The sequence below is a fragment of the Rhincodon typus genome, chromosome 3, assembly GCF_021869965.1.
Source record: "Rhincodon typus isolate 14 chromosome 3, sRhiTyp1.1, whole genome shotgun sequence".
Taxonomy (NCBI): Eukaryota; Metazoa; Chordata; class Chondrichthyes; order Orectolobiformes; family Rhincodontidae; genus Rhincodon; species Rhincodon typus.
The window spans coordinates 62943156-62962699 of NC_063334.1; the positions used below are offsets into that span (position 1 = coordinate 62943156).

Consider the following 19544-nt stretch of genomic DNA (forward strand, 5'->3'; position numbering starts at 1 on the left):
AGGCCCGAAACGTCAGCGTTCCTGCTCCTCTGATGCTGCTTGGCCTGCTGTGTTCATCCAGCTCTACACCTTGTTATCTCTGAATTAGAAGGTGTGGGTTCACTCCCCATTCCAGAGACATGAGCACAAAAACCTAGAATCATAATGCTATTTACAGAATATTGCTGTATGCAAATTGATCCCATGTAATAATTACTTTACATTAATTATTATTATGCAAAATATTGAGATTTTTCAAAGATTCATGATAAAGTGTACCTACAAACATATATCTTTCTTCTTCTTTCATTATTAGTATACGTACTTTTTTTATTTTAATATTTCACAAATTATCCTGAAAATATTTGACCTTGCACTGCTTGCCATGTTGTAAACAAAGAGTGCTAAACAGAAGTAAATTTATTCACCAGACAGTAAAATTGGATTGTGTGATCTTTAATTGTTGTTGTTATGTTCTGTTATTTTAACAGTGCCAATCAATAATGTTTGGATGCTAGCCATTGATTTAGTCAACATCAAATATAAATACCTGAAATCAAAGTGCCCTTCTGGAGTAATATGCCAGAATTATTCTTTTGAAGAGGATGTGTAATTTTTCTGTTATTTTGTTTTTATATTCCTACATCATATCTGGGAAAGTACCACTACAAGTAAATTTGTTGTGGCCTAAAATCATATTCTATATTATTCTATATCATGCTACGCTCTATATTAATGAAACTAAAACAAAAACCACATTTCTAATTGTAACAAGTACAGCACGGACCACTGTAATGATGCAGAAGTGAAATCACAGTACAGTTAGGAAAAGAAGAACTGTACACTAGTGTTCGGCAAGCTGAAATGTTGCCACCACAGATCCAATTTTTTGGTGGAAATGAATTGAAACAACTGAAAACAATACAGTAAAATATCTCAACAAATGAAATTGGCATGCATGAAGTAGTGGCAAGGGAACATCCAAAATATCACTTTTATTCAGCATACAGAATGCACCTTCACAGATTGATGAATTATGTAAAAAAAAACAACTATGCCCCTTTGAATTATTTTAAATTAAAATCCACAAACAGATTTCAAATCACTTAGTGGCAAACAGTACAGCTTATAGAATCAACCATAGGTCTTACCCCAAGGACTGAGAGGTTTTTTTTCTCTGTAAATATTTTATTCATAAGACGGTGTTAGTGAAGAGGAATGAAACATAACATAATTTTAATAACAGAGAATGGTGACTTGCAGTTATGTGTAAAGGAATTACATACAGCGATATTCATATTTTCTGCAAATTACATTAGGTATGACATGGACTGCTACAGTGGTTAGCACTGCTGCCTCACAGCACCAGGGACCTGGGTTCAATTCCACCCTTGGGTGACTACCTGTGTAGAGTTTGCACATTCTCCCCCGGTCTGCGTGGGTTTCCTCCAGGTGGTCTGGTTTCTTCGCACCATTCAAGGATGTGCGGATTAGGTGCATTGGCCGTGCTAAATTGCCCATAGTGTCCAGGGATGTGCAGGCTAGATGGATTAGCCATAAGAAATGCAGGGTTACACGGACGAGGAAGGGGGAGGTGAGTCTGGGTGGGATGTTTTTCGGAGGGTTGGTATGGACTCAATCGGCCGAATGGCCTGCTTCCATACTGCAGGGATTCTATGGCATCACTGCCATTCCACAGGCAAACAAACTAACTAAACTGTGCACAAAAAGATCTCACAAAGGGCAACAAGATAAAGGTAGAACAATGGATCATTGGCCATGACATTTGCAATCTCTCTGTTCTTGAAAGTTTATAGAACCTTTTGCATCCAGCGTACACACAAAGCTTGATTTTGCATCTCATCCTAAAAGTGAATATAGTATGCATCAATGCATTGCTAATCTTCCCATGTTTACTCAACAATATGCTCAGGAACAGTGATTTGACTGCAGCACAGAATGTAGAGACAAAACTAATGGCAGGGGTTGGGAGCCTCTGCAAGACATCAGAGGAGCAGGAATCAAGGACAAGAACAAAAGTCAGAAAGGGGAATAAGAAAAATGATAAGCAGAGAAATCAAAGGCTAGGATCAAAGAGAGCCACAGTGAATGATAATGCAAACTGGACAATTTATGTTAAAAAGACAAGCCTTAAGGCTTTGTGCATTAATGCACAGAACATTTGTAATAAAGTGGATTAATTAATCATGCAAATAGATGAAAACAGATATGATATAGCAGAATTACTGGGCTATGGCTGCCGGGTGACCAGAGATGGGAATCGAAAACCCAGGGGTATTCAGTACTTAGGCAGGACATACTAAAAGAAATGTAGTGGAGTTACAATGCTGATTAAAGAGGAAATTAATGCAAAATGATATTAGCTCTGACAAGGTGGAATCTATAATGGATAGAGTTGAGAAACAGCACTGGGCAAAAAACTTTAGTAGGCGTTTTATATAGACCCCCAAACAGGGTATGGACAGGGAATGGTATTTAACAAGAAAAGGGCAGCTGTAATTATGAGTGACTCTAATCTGCGTATAAATTGGGCAAATCAACTTATAACTATATCAGAGAATTCCTGGAGTGTATGCAGGATGGTTTTCTGGACCAATACATTGAGGAACCAATTGCAGAACAGACCATCCTAGGTAGAGTATTAGGTAATCAGAATAACTGACAATCTACTCAGAGATAGTAAGAACCGCCGATGCTGGAGTCAGAGATAACACAGGGTGGAGCTGGAGGAACACAGCAGGCCAGGCAGCATCAGTGGAGCAGGAAAGCTGACGTTTCAGGTCAGGACCCTTCTTCAGGAATGGGCAAGGGTCCCGACCCGAAACGTCAACTTTTCCGCTCCTCTGATGCTGCCTGGCCTGCTGTGTTCCTCCAGCTCCACACTGTGTTATAATTGACAATCTAGCTGTGCCAGGCCCCTTAGGAACGAATGGCCATAATATGATAGAATTTGTCATCAAGATGGAAAAATCACAGAATCATTCGGTCATCGAGTTGTGCAGTACAGAAATGAGTGATGTAGCTGATTCTGCAGCTAGAGTCTTGAATCTATGTAGATAGTATGAGGCGTGAGTTGGCTATGGTAGATTGAAGAACATTAGTTAAAGAAGTAACAGTAGAAAGGCAGTGGTAAACATTCAAAGGGTGCATGGGTGAACTGCAACAAATGCTGATTCCTGTACGGCACAGAAGTAAAATAGAGAAGGTGGCCAAACCATGCCTTACAAGGGAAATTAGAGACAGTATTAGATCCAAAGGTGAGACATACAAACTCGCCAAAACAAAACAGAGCTGAGGGATAGGATCAGTTTAAAATTCAGCAAAGATGGACAAAGGAATTGATTAAGAAGGGGAAAATGGAGTCTGAGAGCAAGCTCGCAAGGAACATTAAATCTGTCTGTAAAAGAGTTTCTATAGGTATACAAAGAGAAAAAAAATTGGTGAAGAGAAATGTAAGTCCTTTATAGTCAGAAACAGGGGAATTTATAATGGGGAACAAAGAGATGGCTGATCAACTGAATATATAATTTGGTTCTGTGCTCACAAAGGAAGACACAAATAACATGCCAGAAATATTGGGGAACATAGTCTAGTGAGAGGGAGGAACTGAAGAAAATCAGTTCTTGGTAGAGAAATGGTGTTGGTTTTGAAAGTAGATAAATCCCCAGGGCCTGATAATCTACATCCCAGAGTACTTAAGGAAATGGCTCTAGAAATAGTGGCTGCATTGGTGGTCATTTTCCAAGATTCTTATCGTTTCTGGAACAGTTCCTACAGATTGGAGGGTAGCTAATGTAGCCCCTCTATTTAAAAAGGGAGGCAGTGAGAAATCTGGAAATTATAGACTGTTCAGCCTGATAGCGATAATGGGGTGCTGCAGAAATCTGTGCTAGGACCCCAGTTATTCATAATCTATATTAATAACTTAGATGAGGGAAAGAAATAAAATATCACCAAATCTGCAGATGGAACCAAGTTGGATGGGAGGGTGAACTGTGAGGAGGATGTAGAGATTGGTCAGTGTGATTTGGACAAATTGAGAGAATGGGAAAATGTATGGCAGGTGCAGAATCACGTGGATAAATGAGGTTAATGAGGTTAGCCACTCTGAGAGCAAAAATGGGAAGGTGGATTATTATCTGAATACATTGAGAGAGGGAAACGTACAATGAAACCTGGGTGTCATTGTACACCAGTCACTGAAGGTAAGCATGCAGGTGCAGCAAGCGGTGAAGAAGGTAAATGGTATGTTGGCCCTTCATAGCGAGTGGATTTGAGTACATGAGCAGGGATGGCTTGCTGCAATTATATAGGACCTTAGTGAGACCTCACCTGGAATACAGCAAACAGTTTTGGTCTCCTTTTCTGAGGAATGATGTTCTGTCTATGAAGGGAGTGCAATGATGATTTAACAAGCTGATTCCTGGAATGGCAGGACTGACATTTAAGAAGACGTTGAATTGATTTAAGATTATACTTGCTTGAGTTCAGAGGAATGAGGAGAGAATCTCATAGAAACCTATGGGTAAATTTAGGAAGGATGTTCGTGATGATGGGGGAGTCCAGATTCAGTGGTCACCATCGAAGGATAAGGGTAAAGCATTTCGTATTGAGGTGAGAATAAATTTTTTCACCCAGAGAGTGGTGAGTGGTGGAATTTGTTACTGTAGAAAGCAGTTGAGGCAAAAACATTGCATGACTTCAAGAAGGTTTGGATATTGTACTTAGGCCTAAAGGGATCAAAGGATATAAGGAAAAAGCAGAAACAAGCTATTGAGTTGGATCTACTCCTGCTCCCATTTTCTATGTTTCTAAATAAAAGCTAGCCATCCTAGGAACTTTGGTTTAGTCTTAAAATAAATCTACGGAAACATTATTACAGATCGGAAAATTGAGATTCACTCAGCATCCGGCCAGTTTAATCAGTACAAATCCGTAGAACTTTGTCACAAGTTACAGACAGAAGTGGAATCTCTTATACAACATGTTATTTTTGACTCCAGAATGAAAGCATAATACTGTGAAATATCAGTATTCTAACATAAAAAAATAGAGTAATAGATAAATACCAGCACATTAAACACCATCAGTGGAAAAACGGATTAAGAATTTTTTGAAGAAAATTTTGACAGACTGGGGTTGTTTTCCTTAGAGCAGAGTAGACTTACATGATTGAGATGTATAAAATTATGAGGATCATAGACAGCAAGAAACTTTTCTTCTTGGTCGAGGGATCAATGACCAGGGGTGTAGATTTAAGGTAAGAGGCAGGAGGTCAAGAGGGGCTGTGAGGAAAAAATTTCACTTAGGGAATGGTGGGAATCTGTAACTCACTGCCTATAAGGGTGGAAGTCAAAAGTCACACAACACCAGGTTATAGTCCAATAGGTTTATTTGAAATCACAAGCTTTCGCAGCGTAGCCCCTTCATCAGGTGAAGTGAGAGAGAAGCACTCAGAACACAGAATTTAGGGGCAGTTAGATCAAAAGATCATACAAATGGTGTGATTGGAGTGTTAAATAATAATTTTCTGGCACCAGAGAGGAATGTTCCCTCCCAGTCGGGGAACACTTCAGTGGTCAAGGACCTTCAGCCTCTGATCATCAGGTAAGCGTCCTCCAAGGCAACCTTCGAGATACCCAGCAACGCGGAATCGCCGAGTAGAAACTGAAAGCCAAGTTCCATACCCACGATTTTAGGTTCATGTCACGCTATATGTGACCCCACCACATTGTTTGGTATCTGTAACATCCTGCTTACTGTTCTGTTTTGACACCATCACCTGGATAAATTGTTATGATCTCTCTACCTTAATTGGTTTTTTACAGTTTTAGATTACTTACTACCTTGGTCAGACCCTTAGCATACGACTCTTACACCTATCATGTTATTCCAGCCATTTGGTTGTCTCCAAATCTACCTTATGTTTAATTTTTTGTAATTATCTCTCTGCCTCATTTAATCCGATTATAAATCATCCCTTCGCTTGTTATTCAGCTGTTGACACTTTACTCACACCGTCTGACACTTTTGGTCACCTGCAGAGATTTATTATTTGACACTCCACTCACATCATTTGTATGATCTTTTGATCTCTCTGCCCTTGATCTGTCTGCCTATAAACTCTGTGTCTGTGTGCTTCTCTCTCACTTTTGCTGACGAAGGGGCTACACTCCGTAAGCTTGTGATTTCAAATAAACCTGTTGGACTGTAACCTGGTTACATGTGATTTCTGAATTTTACCACCCCAGTCCGATACCAGTACCTCCACATCATGGCCTGTAAGGGTGGTAGCGACAGAAACCCTCATTACATTTAAGAAGTATTCAGATGTACACTTGCAATGCCAAGGCATACAAAGCTATGGGCAAAATGCTGGAAAATGGGATTAGAATATTTGGGCGGCTGTTTTTGAATGGCACAGAATTGATAAACCAAAAAGCTTTTTTCTGTGTTGTAGACCTCTATGATTATGAGGCTTTAATCAGAACTGGAAGGGGTTAGACACAAACAGCATTTAAGCAAAAAGAAAATGAGAAGAAAGGGAGGAGGTGGGAGGAAGGCATGGAGGAAATAACGACTGCGACAGTGTGAAAGCTCACAGTGCTTACATGATAGCTTTCAGTTTTGTTCACCTGAAGCGTTAACTCTGTTTCTCAGTCCATACATGATGCCTAGCCATCTGGGTACTTGCAGCATTTTCTGCTTTAATTGGCATTTCAGGCCTTAATTTGCATTAGTTTTAAAGAAACGTAAAAAGTAAGAGTAACTTAGCATAGAAGTTGAAAACAATTTGGGGTGCATTATTGTTAGGAACATTCTAAACATTTGGTCTCACCCCTTGAAATAATTCTGCATTATCCATTGTTAACACAGAATCTACTCCTGAAAAATGTATTAAACTTAATTTTCTAGTATTTGTTAGAGGAGTTTTAGTTTTATCTGTTCATGGAATGCAGACATCACTCACTAGGCTAGCATTTATTGCCCATAACTATTTGCCCTGCTTATCTGCATTCTTGGACTGCAGTAGTCCTGATAATATAAGAACTCCCACAATGCTGTCAGGTTTGGGACCCACAGTCAATGAAAGAAGGGTCACATAATTCCAAGTCTGGCTGGTATGTGGCTGTAGGAGTGAGCAAAAATCCCCATTATCTAAAATACCGAACAAGAACCTCGACTTTTCTAACATCTAAAATACTGGACAAAATCCTGGACTCAGGCTGCAAACACACAACAGAGCCAGAATGATTTCTATCTGGGGCTATTGTTCAGCCTGGAATTCCAATTTACACCTCCACTCTAAGAGAACAAATAGCCATACCCAGCTCTCTAGACCAGAACTAACTTTTACACCTCAGGCTACCCAGCACAGATAGTATTGGCCTGAAGAGATACTGGACATTCGACTCCAATCGAAATCCATTCATACATACTCATAATGATCAGGAAACCAACTGACTTTGAAAGGAACACCAATAACACAATGGCAAGCATAGATATGACACAAAGGTAAGGTGCACACATTCAGTATAATTGCAGGCCTCGACTTCACCTGAAGGAGTTATCCCCAAGAGCGAACCCCAGAGCAGTCCCAAGCATTTATCCCTAAGGGCATTCAAAAGGGCTATGTCCGGAAGAAGAATTCCAACAGCTAATGCCAGCAGCTATCTCCAAGAGCCATCTCCAGAAGGGGGATCCCGACAGCAATCCCAAGAGCTACCAATAAAGCCCTGTTCCAAACCAGGGGAACAAAAGCAACCGACCACAACCTGCAGACCTAAGAACAAACAAACTCCGAAAATCACAGACCCGACTGTCGCCACAAGTTCTCAGACACATCTTGAGGTGAAAACTGGGCCCACAAAATCACCGGGAAGGAAGGAAAACTAAGTACTGTTAAGTACACATCCTACCGTATCACCGGACTCAACCAGAACTGAAAGTCTACGCAGTCTGAAGTCTTCATCCAGCCACCAGGTATGGCAAGCAGGAGCAGCCAGCTGTACTTCATATCATGTTTTTCACAGTGGTGAGCTTAAATTCCCAAGACCCCAAAGTTTCCAACCTAGCTAACAGGGAGGGGAAGGCGGGCAGTGACAGTGCATGGGACCCCAAGGGAAGGAAGACTGATTAAAGTTTCTGTGAATAAAACTGTTGTTTTATGTTCTGATAGTGTTTAATCTGTGTTCAATCTATAGTGTATTTTATTACCATCCTCTGTGTAACTGAATGTGTTAATTTCACTGCTTATTGATTCACCTTTATTTCTTGTATTATACTTACCTTTTGTATTTTAAATAAATGCAGAGATTTTTTTTGCTCTGACACACCTGTCTACTGCTTCTTCATTTCACATTCCCTAAATAAGCCCAGTGTCTGGAACCAGTGATCTGGGGGTGATTCAAACCACTTAAAATCAGAAAAATTACTGACTGCAAACCAGAACCCTACAGGTTTTTAAGAGGATGAATGGATGACTATGGATTTGATCCTAAGTATCTTTAAAAACTTAGGTTCTTTTTAGCAGAGATTTCAAAGACCTTTAAAAATGGTTGTGAGATCCAGATCCACAAGTCCAGCCTCTATTTCTGACAGACTCCATTTTTTTCATGCTGAGTTCAATCAGAGTTTAGTTACCAAGTATTGCAGTCATGACATTTAAACACTATTAAATTACTTTTTTTGAAGAGAAAATTGGTTAATCACCAGATTGGCTTCTGCCTGAGCCAAGGAGTGTGTCAAATGGCTTTTCTTTGTATTTGTCTTGTTGATACTTGGTTAAAGTATACAGTATTGGTTTTGTGTTACTGCTCTTTGCTGAAAGTTCTCTGGTGTCCTTGAAGGGCACAACAAGTTGAGGCTGCTTCTTCATGCCAGCTTCTAATTCACATCATTTAATCTCCTCTACAGCACTGGTAATATGCTGATCAGCACACAAACAGGGAGAAACTTCATGCAGTTAAATCCTATTAAGTTTGAGATCCAAATACATGCAACTGACAGGCATACTTTATCCATCTTCCTATGACTATCAGATAATTGTTGGAATCCTGAAATACTATGAATTAGCATTACCTTCATTATTGTCATATGTCTACTCTTCAACATATTCATTTCTCATATATTGCACTAGAGGGCCCTTCACAACTAATTACTGACAAGACTAAACTAAAACCACACCACCAGAGGGAGCAAACACACACATTATTAATGAAAACCATAAATCTCCCCTGTCACCAGATGGAGCTTTACAGCAAATTCCTTTTCATCATCAATTCAGTTTTCTTTCAAGACTTGAGTTCATCAAAGTCCGTCGCTATCTTAATTCACGTGGTCCTGTTCACTTCACTCATCACATTCAGCCACAACAAAAGCTTCCCAAAGATTTGCACGCACTTTGCTGGCAACTGCCATAACTCCTTCATCCTCTGGTAGGCAGGGGCGCTGCAGCTTATGTCACCATGCAGACCTCATGCATAGATTCGAGGCCACAAAGGAGATCCCGTGAAGAGACATCTACTCACCCATCTGCCCCAGAGGTGCTGCAGCCAAAGCTAACTTGCTCAAATCAATAGCCACAAGTAAGCCATTGATTTCTGAGGATGCAATTCCAGATGCTAGGACAGATTGAGTGCTGTCCTGCAGTACACTTCCACAAGGCTGTCATTGTAGTGCTACTCTGCACTCTCCATTATATGGCTCTCCAAAGAGATGATGAAGACACCTTGAAGAAGCTGAAACCCTTGAACAGAAAAGCATATCAGATGAAGAGCAGGAGTTTGAAGAACGTGAGGATGAAATGAAAATGCAGAGTAGAGAGGTGCCTAGGCTGTGCACTGAGGTGGCTGGGACTGGTGTACTTCACCATTTCAGCTCTCTTTTTAATTGTTGCGATTGAAGAATGTCAGTTCACCTATCTGAAGTCATATGTCAGTATTTAGTGTTTCAAAAAAGAACCACTGCATATAATGAATCAGATAGATAAATGTGAGGTGCTGCGTTTTGGAAAGACAGATCAGGGCAGGACTTTTACCCTTAATGGTAAGGTCCTGGAGACCTTGGTGTACAAGTGCATTGTTCCTTGAAAGTGGAGTTGCAGGTAGGTAGGATAGTAAAGAAGGTGTTTTGTACGTTTGCCTTTATTGGTCATTGCATTGACTATAGGAGTTGGGAGGTCATGTTGCAGCTGTACAGGATATTGGTTAGCTACTTTTGGAATACTCCGTGCAATTCCGGTCTGCCTGCTATAGGAAGAATGTTGTGAAACTTGAAAGGGCTCAGAAAAGATTTACAAGGATGTTGCCAGGATTGGAGGTGTTGAGATATACGAAGAGGCTGAATAGGCTGGGGCTATTTTCCCCAGAGCATGGGAAGCTGAGGGGTGATCTTATAGAGGTTTACAAAATCATGAGAGGCAACGATAGGGTGAGTAGCCAAGGTCTTTTGCCGGGGTGGAGAGTCCAAAACTAGAGGGCATATGTTTAAGGTGAGAGGGGAAGAACATAAAAGGGACCGAAGGGGCAACTTTTTCACACAGAAGGTGGTGTGTGTTTGGAATGAGCTGCCAGAGGAAGTGGTGGAGGCTGGTACAATTACAACATTTAAAAGCCATCTGGTTGAGTATATGAATTGTAAGGGTTTAGAGGGATATGGGCCAAATGCTGTCAAATAGAACTAGATTAATTTAGGAAATCTGGTCAGCATGGACGAGTTGGACCGAAGGGTCTGTTTCTACGGTGTGCAGCTCTATGACTCTATGACTGAATAAAACATAGTGCTCTATTTAGTGCTCTATTTGATGCAGTGATCTCAGCTACTTCTAATGATGGGTGCTCCTCTTGAGACCATGGATGGGGTGTTGCAGTCTGATCTCTTGTATCCACCTTTAGCTGAAATGCCTGTGGCAGTCACCTTTGTTAAAGAAAGGCCAGTGGGGCACCTATAGAGACTGCTACTGGTGTAAGCAACCTCTACATATGTACATAACTCTCCAGTCAGGAAAGCCAAGATAGCCAATCGTAATGGTAGTACACCATGAGAGGTAGCACCCTCATCGGTGGGATTGCACTCTGGTTCACTGAGGGAAGGGTGGGGTGGGTGCAACTGGCAATCATTACCATGCCTCTTTGTGTCATTAACACCACTGGCCAGTCATGCTACATGCATTATGTGCACGTTAGTGCATTGTTCCTGCTTGCATATGGCTCTTTGTGAAATTAGCTATTCTCTCAATGGAGAACCTCATGCACTCAAAGCCCTCAGCTCTGGTGGTGCACATGACCTGAATGGAGGGTCTAGGCCCGAAACATCAGCCTCTCTGCTCCTATGATGCTGCTTGGCCTGCTGTGTTCATCCAGCCCTGCACCTTGTTGTCTTGGATTGCTCCATTGTCAGCCTATGTCCCTGCATTACCTCAGGGAATTCTGGCACATTAAAGACCGAAGTGAGCCGCTGGTATGCACAATAACACAAGGCATAGGAGCATGAGTAGACCATGCAGCCATCGATCCTGCTCTGCAATTCAAGACGGGTGATTACAATTGATATTTAAATGCACACTGTTAGCCTTAAAATAGACAAATGTAGCCATGAACACTTTCTCTAAGCATGATGGGATATGCAGCCAATTCTGTGGGAATTCCAAGCTAAGAATATCAATTGTAAAACTTAATAGCCTCCTTAAGGCTAAGTAAAAACCTTAAAGTGGTAAGGGTATGGAGAGAAGGAGGATGCTAAACCCACAGTAATAACTGCTTCCCAGAGCTAATAGGGAGATGAAAGAGAACAGCAGGAGAGCATAGTGATTAACAATATGTGGTGTATGTGTGAAATTAATCAAAGGCTGTGGGCCATAACAAGACAGAAAAGCTTTTCTAACAAAATGGGTGAATTAGGAATATAAATTGCTATGCTGTCTGTATAATCAGAAACAGACCTTTGTGAAGACTGTCAGGAGTGTCTACCGGCACATATTTATAAATTAAGAATGTAAGAGCGAAACCCAAGACTTAAAGTGGCTGTTTAAACCACAACAAGCCACACTATTGAATGTCAAGGGGCACTGGTTAAACTGTCTCTTACTGGAGATGGTCACTGCTTGGCATTTGCGCGGTACAAATCTTACTTGCCACTTTGTTGCCCAAGCCTAGATATTGTTTAGGTCTTGTTGTATTTGAATATGGACCATTCTGGACCAATCATCAATTGGGCAAATCATCAACTTGTTTAATTGGTAATGGACATCCACCTAGCACTAAAAGCCCAAAAGGTGATCAATGTTTCAATCCTAAAGCAACCCGAGCGAAGTGAGGAATCCAAAGTGCAGTTCCTCACCAACCTAGAATACCTCAGCATTTCCATCTGTATTATGGCAGAGAGATCAAATAAAGTCAGCTGTACTTGACCTCTGTGTCCAAACCATCAGATTAGAGTGTCGACATCACCCAGACTGTTTCAATGACCTCCCAGAACAAAGCCAGTAACCTTCAATGCCTGACAGAACAATCTAAGGTCCACAGCATTCAACAACAAAAGGCTGATGCCCAGGCAAATCCAGAAGATAAACAACATGTGATGGGAAGAGAAAGTCCAAAGGATCCAACAATATGCTAGCAATCATGACATGCAAAGCATTTTTGGAGTCACCAGGATCATCTATGAACTAACATTAAATTGACCAATAAACCCATATTGACTAGAACACAAATTGAGCCTTTCTTCCAAACCAATCTGGGAGCGGGCATTTTAGCAGCAAGAGTGCGACATGCAATTTCAAAAAAACAATGTTGTATTGAAACAAAAGTTACAAAATCAAAACCAGAAATATCAACTGTGACGATATTTACGAAAAGAATCAATATTTCTTTTTTTTCTCCAAAACTAATTCAACTGGGGCATAGTAAACTGAGGGGTGATCTTAAAGACATTTATACAATCGTGACAGGCATGGATAGGGTGAATAACCATGGTCTTTTTCCTAGCGTAGGGGAGTTCAAAAATAGACGGCATAGGTTTAATTTGAGAGGGGAAAGATTTAAAAAGGACCTGAGGGGTAACTTGTTCACACAGACAGTGGTGCATGTATGAAATGAGCTGCCAGAGAAAGTGGTCGATGCTGATACAGTTACAACATTTAAGAAGCATTTGGATGGGTATATGAACAGGAAGGGTTTAAAGGGATATGGCCAAATGGGACTAGATTAATTTAGGATATCTGGTCGGCGTGGACAAGTTGGCCTGAAGGATCTGTTTCCGTGCTGTATGACTCTATGACTCTATTACTACATAAAATTATTACTCCAACATTGGAACAACCACAAACATTGTAGCTGACGCAACCTTGCATTCTAACTTGCATAGGATTTGCAAGTTGCCCTTTTTACATTGCCTATTTATGTATCAGATCTAATTTAGCCATCATTGCGAGTCTACCTATGGCACATAGACTGCAGTAGTTCAAGAAGGCAGCTCACCACCACCTTCTCAAGAGCAACTAGGGATGGGGGATAACTGCTGGCCCAGCAAATGATGCTCGCATCTCATGAATGAATTTTTAAAAAATTGATTTCTCTGAACAAGAATTAGAAAAACTACAATTGCTGTTCCAAGGCTCACTTTGTTCAAAATGTCATTTTCTAAACATTTTATCCTAGATTTTGAGAGTCCTAGAGTCATAGAGTCATACCACACAGAAACAGACCCTTCAATCTAACCAGTCCATGCCAAACATATTCCCAAACTAAACTAGTCCCACCTGCCTGCTCCTGGCCCATATCCCTCCAAACCTTTCCTATTCATGTACTTATCCAAAGGTCTTTTAAATGTTGTAACTGTGCCCACATCCACCACTTCCTGAGGAAGCTCATTCCACTCGCGAAGTCCCCTCTGTGTAAAAAAATTCCCCCTCAAGTCCCTTTTAAATTTCTCACCCCTCACCATACAAATGGGCCCCAATCTTGAAATTCCCATCCTAGGGAAAAGACACCTACCATTAACCCAACCATACCCCTCATAATTTTATAAACTTCTAATGGGCTGAAGATTGTCTAATTTGTTTTAAGCTGTATTCACAACGAAAGTGTTGTAAAAATTAAGACAACGGGCAGCATTTAATGCCCTTCTTTCTAAGTGCAAGTTGGTTGGCACAGACTGGGAAGGGAATAGAATGGTCTATATAATAGAGCAGGAAAACTTGAGATGGAGAGCACCTTGCCTTCCTCACACACCACATCCAAATTAGTTCACGGCAGGAAGAATCAAGGATGGCTTTTCAGCCCACAGACCAAGTGAGGCCCTAAAGTGGCCTATTAAGAGGCTCATCAACAGCAGCTTACAGGTGCCATGATGAACCTCAGCAGATACGCATGGTTTGATGTAGGATGTTCTTCCTGTTGGAGTACCCCATTCCCAACAGAGTAACCAACCAGCTGCAAGGGTTTCTCATGAGGTAAGGTGCCTGCCCTTTGACCAGAACCCCCTTCATGCCAAGAAATCTCTGACCGACCCCCACGATTCAACCTAACTTACATGCATTCCAGACTCCATCAATGAGTCTCCTCCTCGGGTCTACTGCGGTGCCACTAGCTCCTGGCTGGCAGAGAAGTGGGACATGCTACCCTGCATGACCACAACACATCCAAATAAGTTCATGGCAGGAAGGATCAAGGATAGCTTTTCAGCCCACAGACCAAGTGAGGCCCTAAAGTGGCCCATTAAGAGGCTCATCAACAGCAGTCAACAGGCCCACTGCTGGTCCTATTAAATTCGCCCAAATCTGCTGCACAGTAACTTAGGTCAGCTATTTGCAAACAATTTGGATTGAATTAGAATGGCAACTTTGCATGCAGTAGATTTTCTGACATAACAAACATGTCAACATATAACAAAACAAATATTACTGGAAATACAGAGTGGGTCTATCAGCATCTGCAGCAAAAATTCACAGGTTGTGGTTTGTACTTTTGGTGCAACTCTATTCCAGAACTGAAATAAGATAGATAAATTAGAATTTAGACCAAAAAAAATTGAAAATATGGAAAAATACACCGACAGGATAGTAATTTTTATCAATCATAATAATATCACACTCACCTAATTTGTAAATGATGACATAAATTAGAGTCCAAATGGTTCCAGGCACATGAAGTACTTCTTTCAGTATTTCACGGGGATTCAACACAGGCAACCTAGTTTCTGTATCAGAGGTTGTTGGAGGTTCAGGCGTGAAGCATGCACAAATGATAGCTATCACATAAATAACAGATATTATTACAAAGAGCATATCCCAGCTAATATGGTCCATCATCGTCAAAAGCCCTGCTCCTGAAACGAGAGAGCCTGTCTTATAACCCACAACTTGGATGGTGTTGCCATATCCAATTTCCTCATTACTGAGTAATCGTACTGCTATGCCATCAACAGCAATATCTTGAACTGATGCAAGGAAGTTCATCAGCAATAAAATGAAGGCCAAAGTTGCAAAATCAGTCTTTGGATGCAGTTTTGAAATGATTAAACAACATAGAAACAGACCAAACATGCTAGATAGCAGCCATTTCTGCTTTGTCCCATATTGATCCACAAACGGAGCCCAAAGTATCTTCAGTAGCCATGGGAAATACAAGAATTTAGTCAAACTAATTCTGGTAAATGAAATTCCAATAGTTCTGAGGTAGATTGGTAGTAAACCCGATTGTAATCCATAGGGTATTCCTTGTACAAAATACAACAAGCCAAACAATTTCAATTTGTAGGATGCCATTTCAATTGGATGTTCTCCAAGGTAAATCAAACACTTCCATGTATATCAGTGATGAATCCAATATCTGCAACAAGAACAGAGGTAGTAATTCTTTAAGACCAGCACTAATAATTTTAATTGTATCTTAAAGTAGCAGTGTTTTAGACATTAATTTTAGCATTGTGAGGGTTTAAATTAATAAAGATTTACTGAAGGCACTAATTATATTTCACTATATGTTATTTTAAAATTGATTAAATATGCTCTTCAACATACTGTAGTGTATGAGTTAATTAAGTTCATGTTTACAATTATAACTTTACGAGTGAAAATAGAACTCCAAGGTCCAAATGCGAATACTGTTTAAAAGGCAATCTAGGTTTGCCAACATCATTGAAACAGTTCAACTGGTGTTTGTCATTTGTGGGGCTATATTGTGCTTGGATCAGTTATAATTATAGAGTTAGCCACAGCAGTAAGTAGATTTTTTTCTTAATTCGTGGGATGTGCCTGTCTCTCTGGCTTGACCTACATTTATTGCCCATCCCTAATTGCCCAGAGGACAATTAGAAGTCAACAACATTGTGTGTGGGTCTGGAATCATATGTAGGCTAGACCAGGTACAAAAGGCAGATTTCCTTCCCTAACGGATGTTAGTGACCCAGTGTTTTCGTTTTAATCTAACAATTTTTATAACAATCAAAAGTGACATTAACATAACTATCATTTGAAAATCACAAAGAGAAATCTGTCAAATCTAGATTTCAGACACTTTTAATCAAACTGTTCAGAGATGCTACCACTCACTTCTGGAGCAGAGGCGACTTGAACATGGGCCTCCTGGCTCAGATGTATGGACACTACCACTGTACCACAAGAGCTCTCAAATCTGGATTCCATTTTCCTCCCAGTAACTAGGTCCACATGGGTTGTCATTAGGCTAGCTTTTCATTCCAACACTCTTTGCTCAACCAGAACTGTTAGCAACTACGCGCATGTGCTCATTTGGGAACATGCATGCGCATGGTTGCAAACAGAATACGTCATTGAAATAACTCCACAGAGATGGTATCTCATCACCAAGCCATTTACACATGAACAGTCCTTGAATCTAGTAGCACCTCTTCAGAGTCAGCTATCAGAGCACCAGTATCTCTAACATTCCCCTTTTTGTCTGTCAGCCTGGGCTCCCTGATTGGACCAGATTAATAACCCCAATCAGCGAACTCATATTCTAAGATGTCCAGCCAGTTGACCTTGTTACAATCATCACGTGGACATTATATCTGATGTCATGTGCAAATGCATACTGCACATGCACAGGAATGCACATGCAATTTTGAACTGGGCTTCAGTGGTGGGGAAGGGTCAAGGGACTGGGACAGGAATAGGGGAGATCCCTGGAGTGAGAAGGGAAGAGAGTTCAGAAGTCATGGAGATTTTTTTCTATTCATTCATGGGACAGAGCATCACTGGCTAGGCCAGCATTTAGTGTCTATCCCCAAATGCCCAAAAGGCAGTTAAGAGTCACCCATGTTGCTATGTAGACCAGACCATGTAAGGATGACAGTTTCCTTCCCTAAAGGATATTAGTGAACAAGATGGGTTTTTCCCAACAATCATCAACAGTTTCATCATCATCAGTCTCTTAATTCCAGATTTTTATTGAATTCATCTGCTGTGGCAAGATTTGAATCTGGGTCCCCAAAACATAACCTTGGACTCGAGATTAACAGTCCAGTGAAAATACCACTTGGCTGTTGCCTTCTAAAGTGGGGGTGACAAGGAGGGCCAAGGAACTGGAAGGTCCTCTGTCTCTCTTCCATGTTCCTCCCAGCTACCCCCCTCATCAGTTCTCTGATCCCTCACCCAAACTGGTCCCAGTCTCCACCATCCCCTAGTCCTGAAAATCAAGAGACATGTGGCAAATATAGATTTCATTTCGCTCACAGAAATTAGGCCCACAAATGAAAACTTTCTTTGTCTGATTTTCAAACAATACATACAATTAAATAAGTGGATTCAACGTTAAGGATACATTAAGATATTTTGGATTAATTTAACAAAATATGTTGCAATAAATATTGTAAGATGCTAAGGGTTGTGAAAGAATTTAGTGCATTCCAAAGCTGAGAATCAAGATGCCTGACCAGCTCCTTCTTCAACGATCAAATGAAGGTGAAGCTACACAAAAGACCAGCTATCAAAGGACGTCCAACATCTACAAGGCACAAGTCAGGAGCGTGATGGAATACTCCCCACTTGCCTGGATGAGTGCAGCCCCAACAACACTCAAGAAGCTTGACACCATCCAGGACAAAGCAGCCCGCTTGATCAGTGCTACATCCACAAGTATCCACTCCCTTCAGCACTGACACTCAGTAGCAGCAGTGTGTACTATCTCCAAGATGGACTGCAGAAATTCACCAAAGATCCTCAGACAGCATCTTCCAAACCTACGACCACTTCCATCTAGAAGGACAAGGGCAGCAGACATATGGGAACACCACCATCTGCAAGTCACCCTCCAAGTCACTCACCATCCTGACTTGGAAATATATCGCCGTTCCTTCACTGTCGCTAAGTTAAAATCTAGGAATTTCCTCCCTAATGGCATTGTGGGTCAACCTACAGCAGGTGGATTGCAGCAGTTCGAGAAGGCAGCTCATCACCACCTTCTCAAGGGCAACTAGGGATGGGCAAGAAATGCTGGCCAGCTAGTCACGCCCACATCCCATGAACGAATAAAATAAAGTTTTTTTTTGTCTATTGGGAGAAGGAGGAACAAAAGATTTAAAGAAGACTGCAAAGATACAACAAAGCACAAGGATATATAAATGGAAGTCCAACATATATTTAATGTATTGGTAAAATATAGAGGGTTTGGGATCTGCAAAGTACCCAGCAGTGAAATATTTCTCGAAGCAAGCATTGCAGTTTAGAACAAGTAGAGTTTATGGAGGGCAAGCGATGTGAAGTCGGAGGCTCTAGTCCGACGTAACATCTGATCTCTTCCCTTTAAATACCTGGCCCTCACAGGATCATCTAAAACATCAAAACTTTCAATGTCCATAATTAAAAAGGCAAAAAAAAATCCATCATGATCCATTTGGATGATACTTGACGACATACCAAAAAGTCATATTTGGAACTAATAACAGGCAAAATATTTTAAAGACGAACGAATTCCGATCCCGATTACACCTTAAGTGGCCTGGAGACTCACCTCTGCTTGCTGGGGGCTCCACGACATTCTTGCTCGGTTGCTGAACCTAGGTGGCGTAGGCAAAAGGTGAGATATAAGTTACAATAGACAATGACACTTTTAAGAAATGACTCGACAAGACCATGGGCTCGATTTGGCGGTTCTCTTTTGAAGCTGAATCAGCAGCAGTTCATTGGAGGGGCCGCTCTCTCAGCGAGCACATGATCCACACTGGGAACAGTCTGTTGCTGCCTCCGTGCGGTGTTGGATTTCTTCGCCGCAGCTGAGAGCCGACGTTAATGTGAGGTCCTGCTCTCCCCGCGGGGGGAGCTGCAGTGAGTGTTTCGGTTTTAACTTCCACACAACAAATAAACAAACAATGGTAGAACGTCGGGGGACAATGGGAGGTCATTGTAACAATCTGCAGCGTGACCCGCGGGCAAGATTCATCTCTATCCGTCCTGCTCACATCGTCAGTACAATACTGATTCAGCACAGTCTGATACAGCACAGGGGGCCCTGTGCTGACAGTGTCCGGGAACAGTCTGATACAGTACAAAGATCCATTTGCTGACACTATCTGGGAACAGTCAG

The 19544-nt window shown here is 41.2% G+C and overlaps 1 protein-coding gene across 2 annotated transcripts in view; it reads right to left on the reverse strand.

The window, feature by feature from the left end:
- The window catches only part of mfsd3 (major facilitator superfamily domain containing 3), a 117520-nt gene that overhangs the window by 93398 nt on the left and 4578 nt on the right, over positions 1-19544 (reverse strand). The window contains exons 2-3 of one of the 2 annotated variants that reach the window (XM_048618886.1): positions 18972-19017; positions 15097-15830 (exon numbers count right to left, since the gene is read on the reverse strand). In XM_048618886.1, coding sequence (XP_048474843.1) covers positions 15097-15766 — 670 coding nt within the window. In that variant the 5' untranslated portion in view covers positions 15767-15830; positions 18972-19017. Of the gene's footprint in view, positions 1-15096; positions 15831-18971; positions 19193-19544 lie in introns of those variants that run through there. The other variant, XM_048618879.1, reaches the window with a different exon arrangement.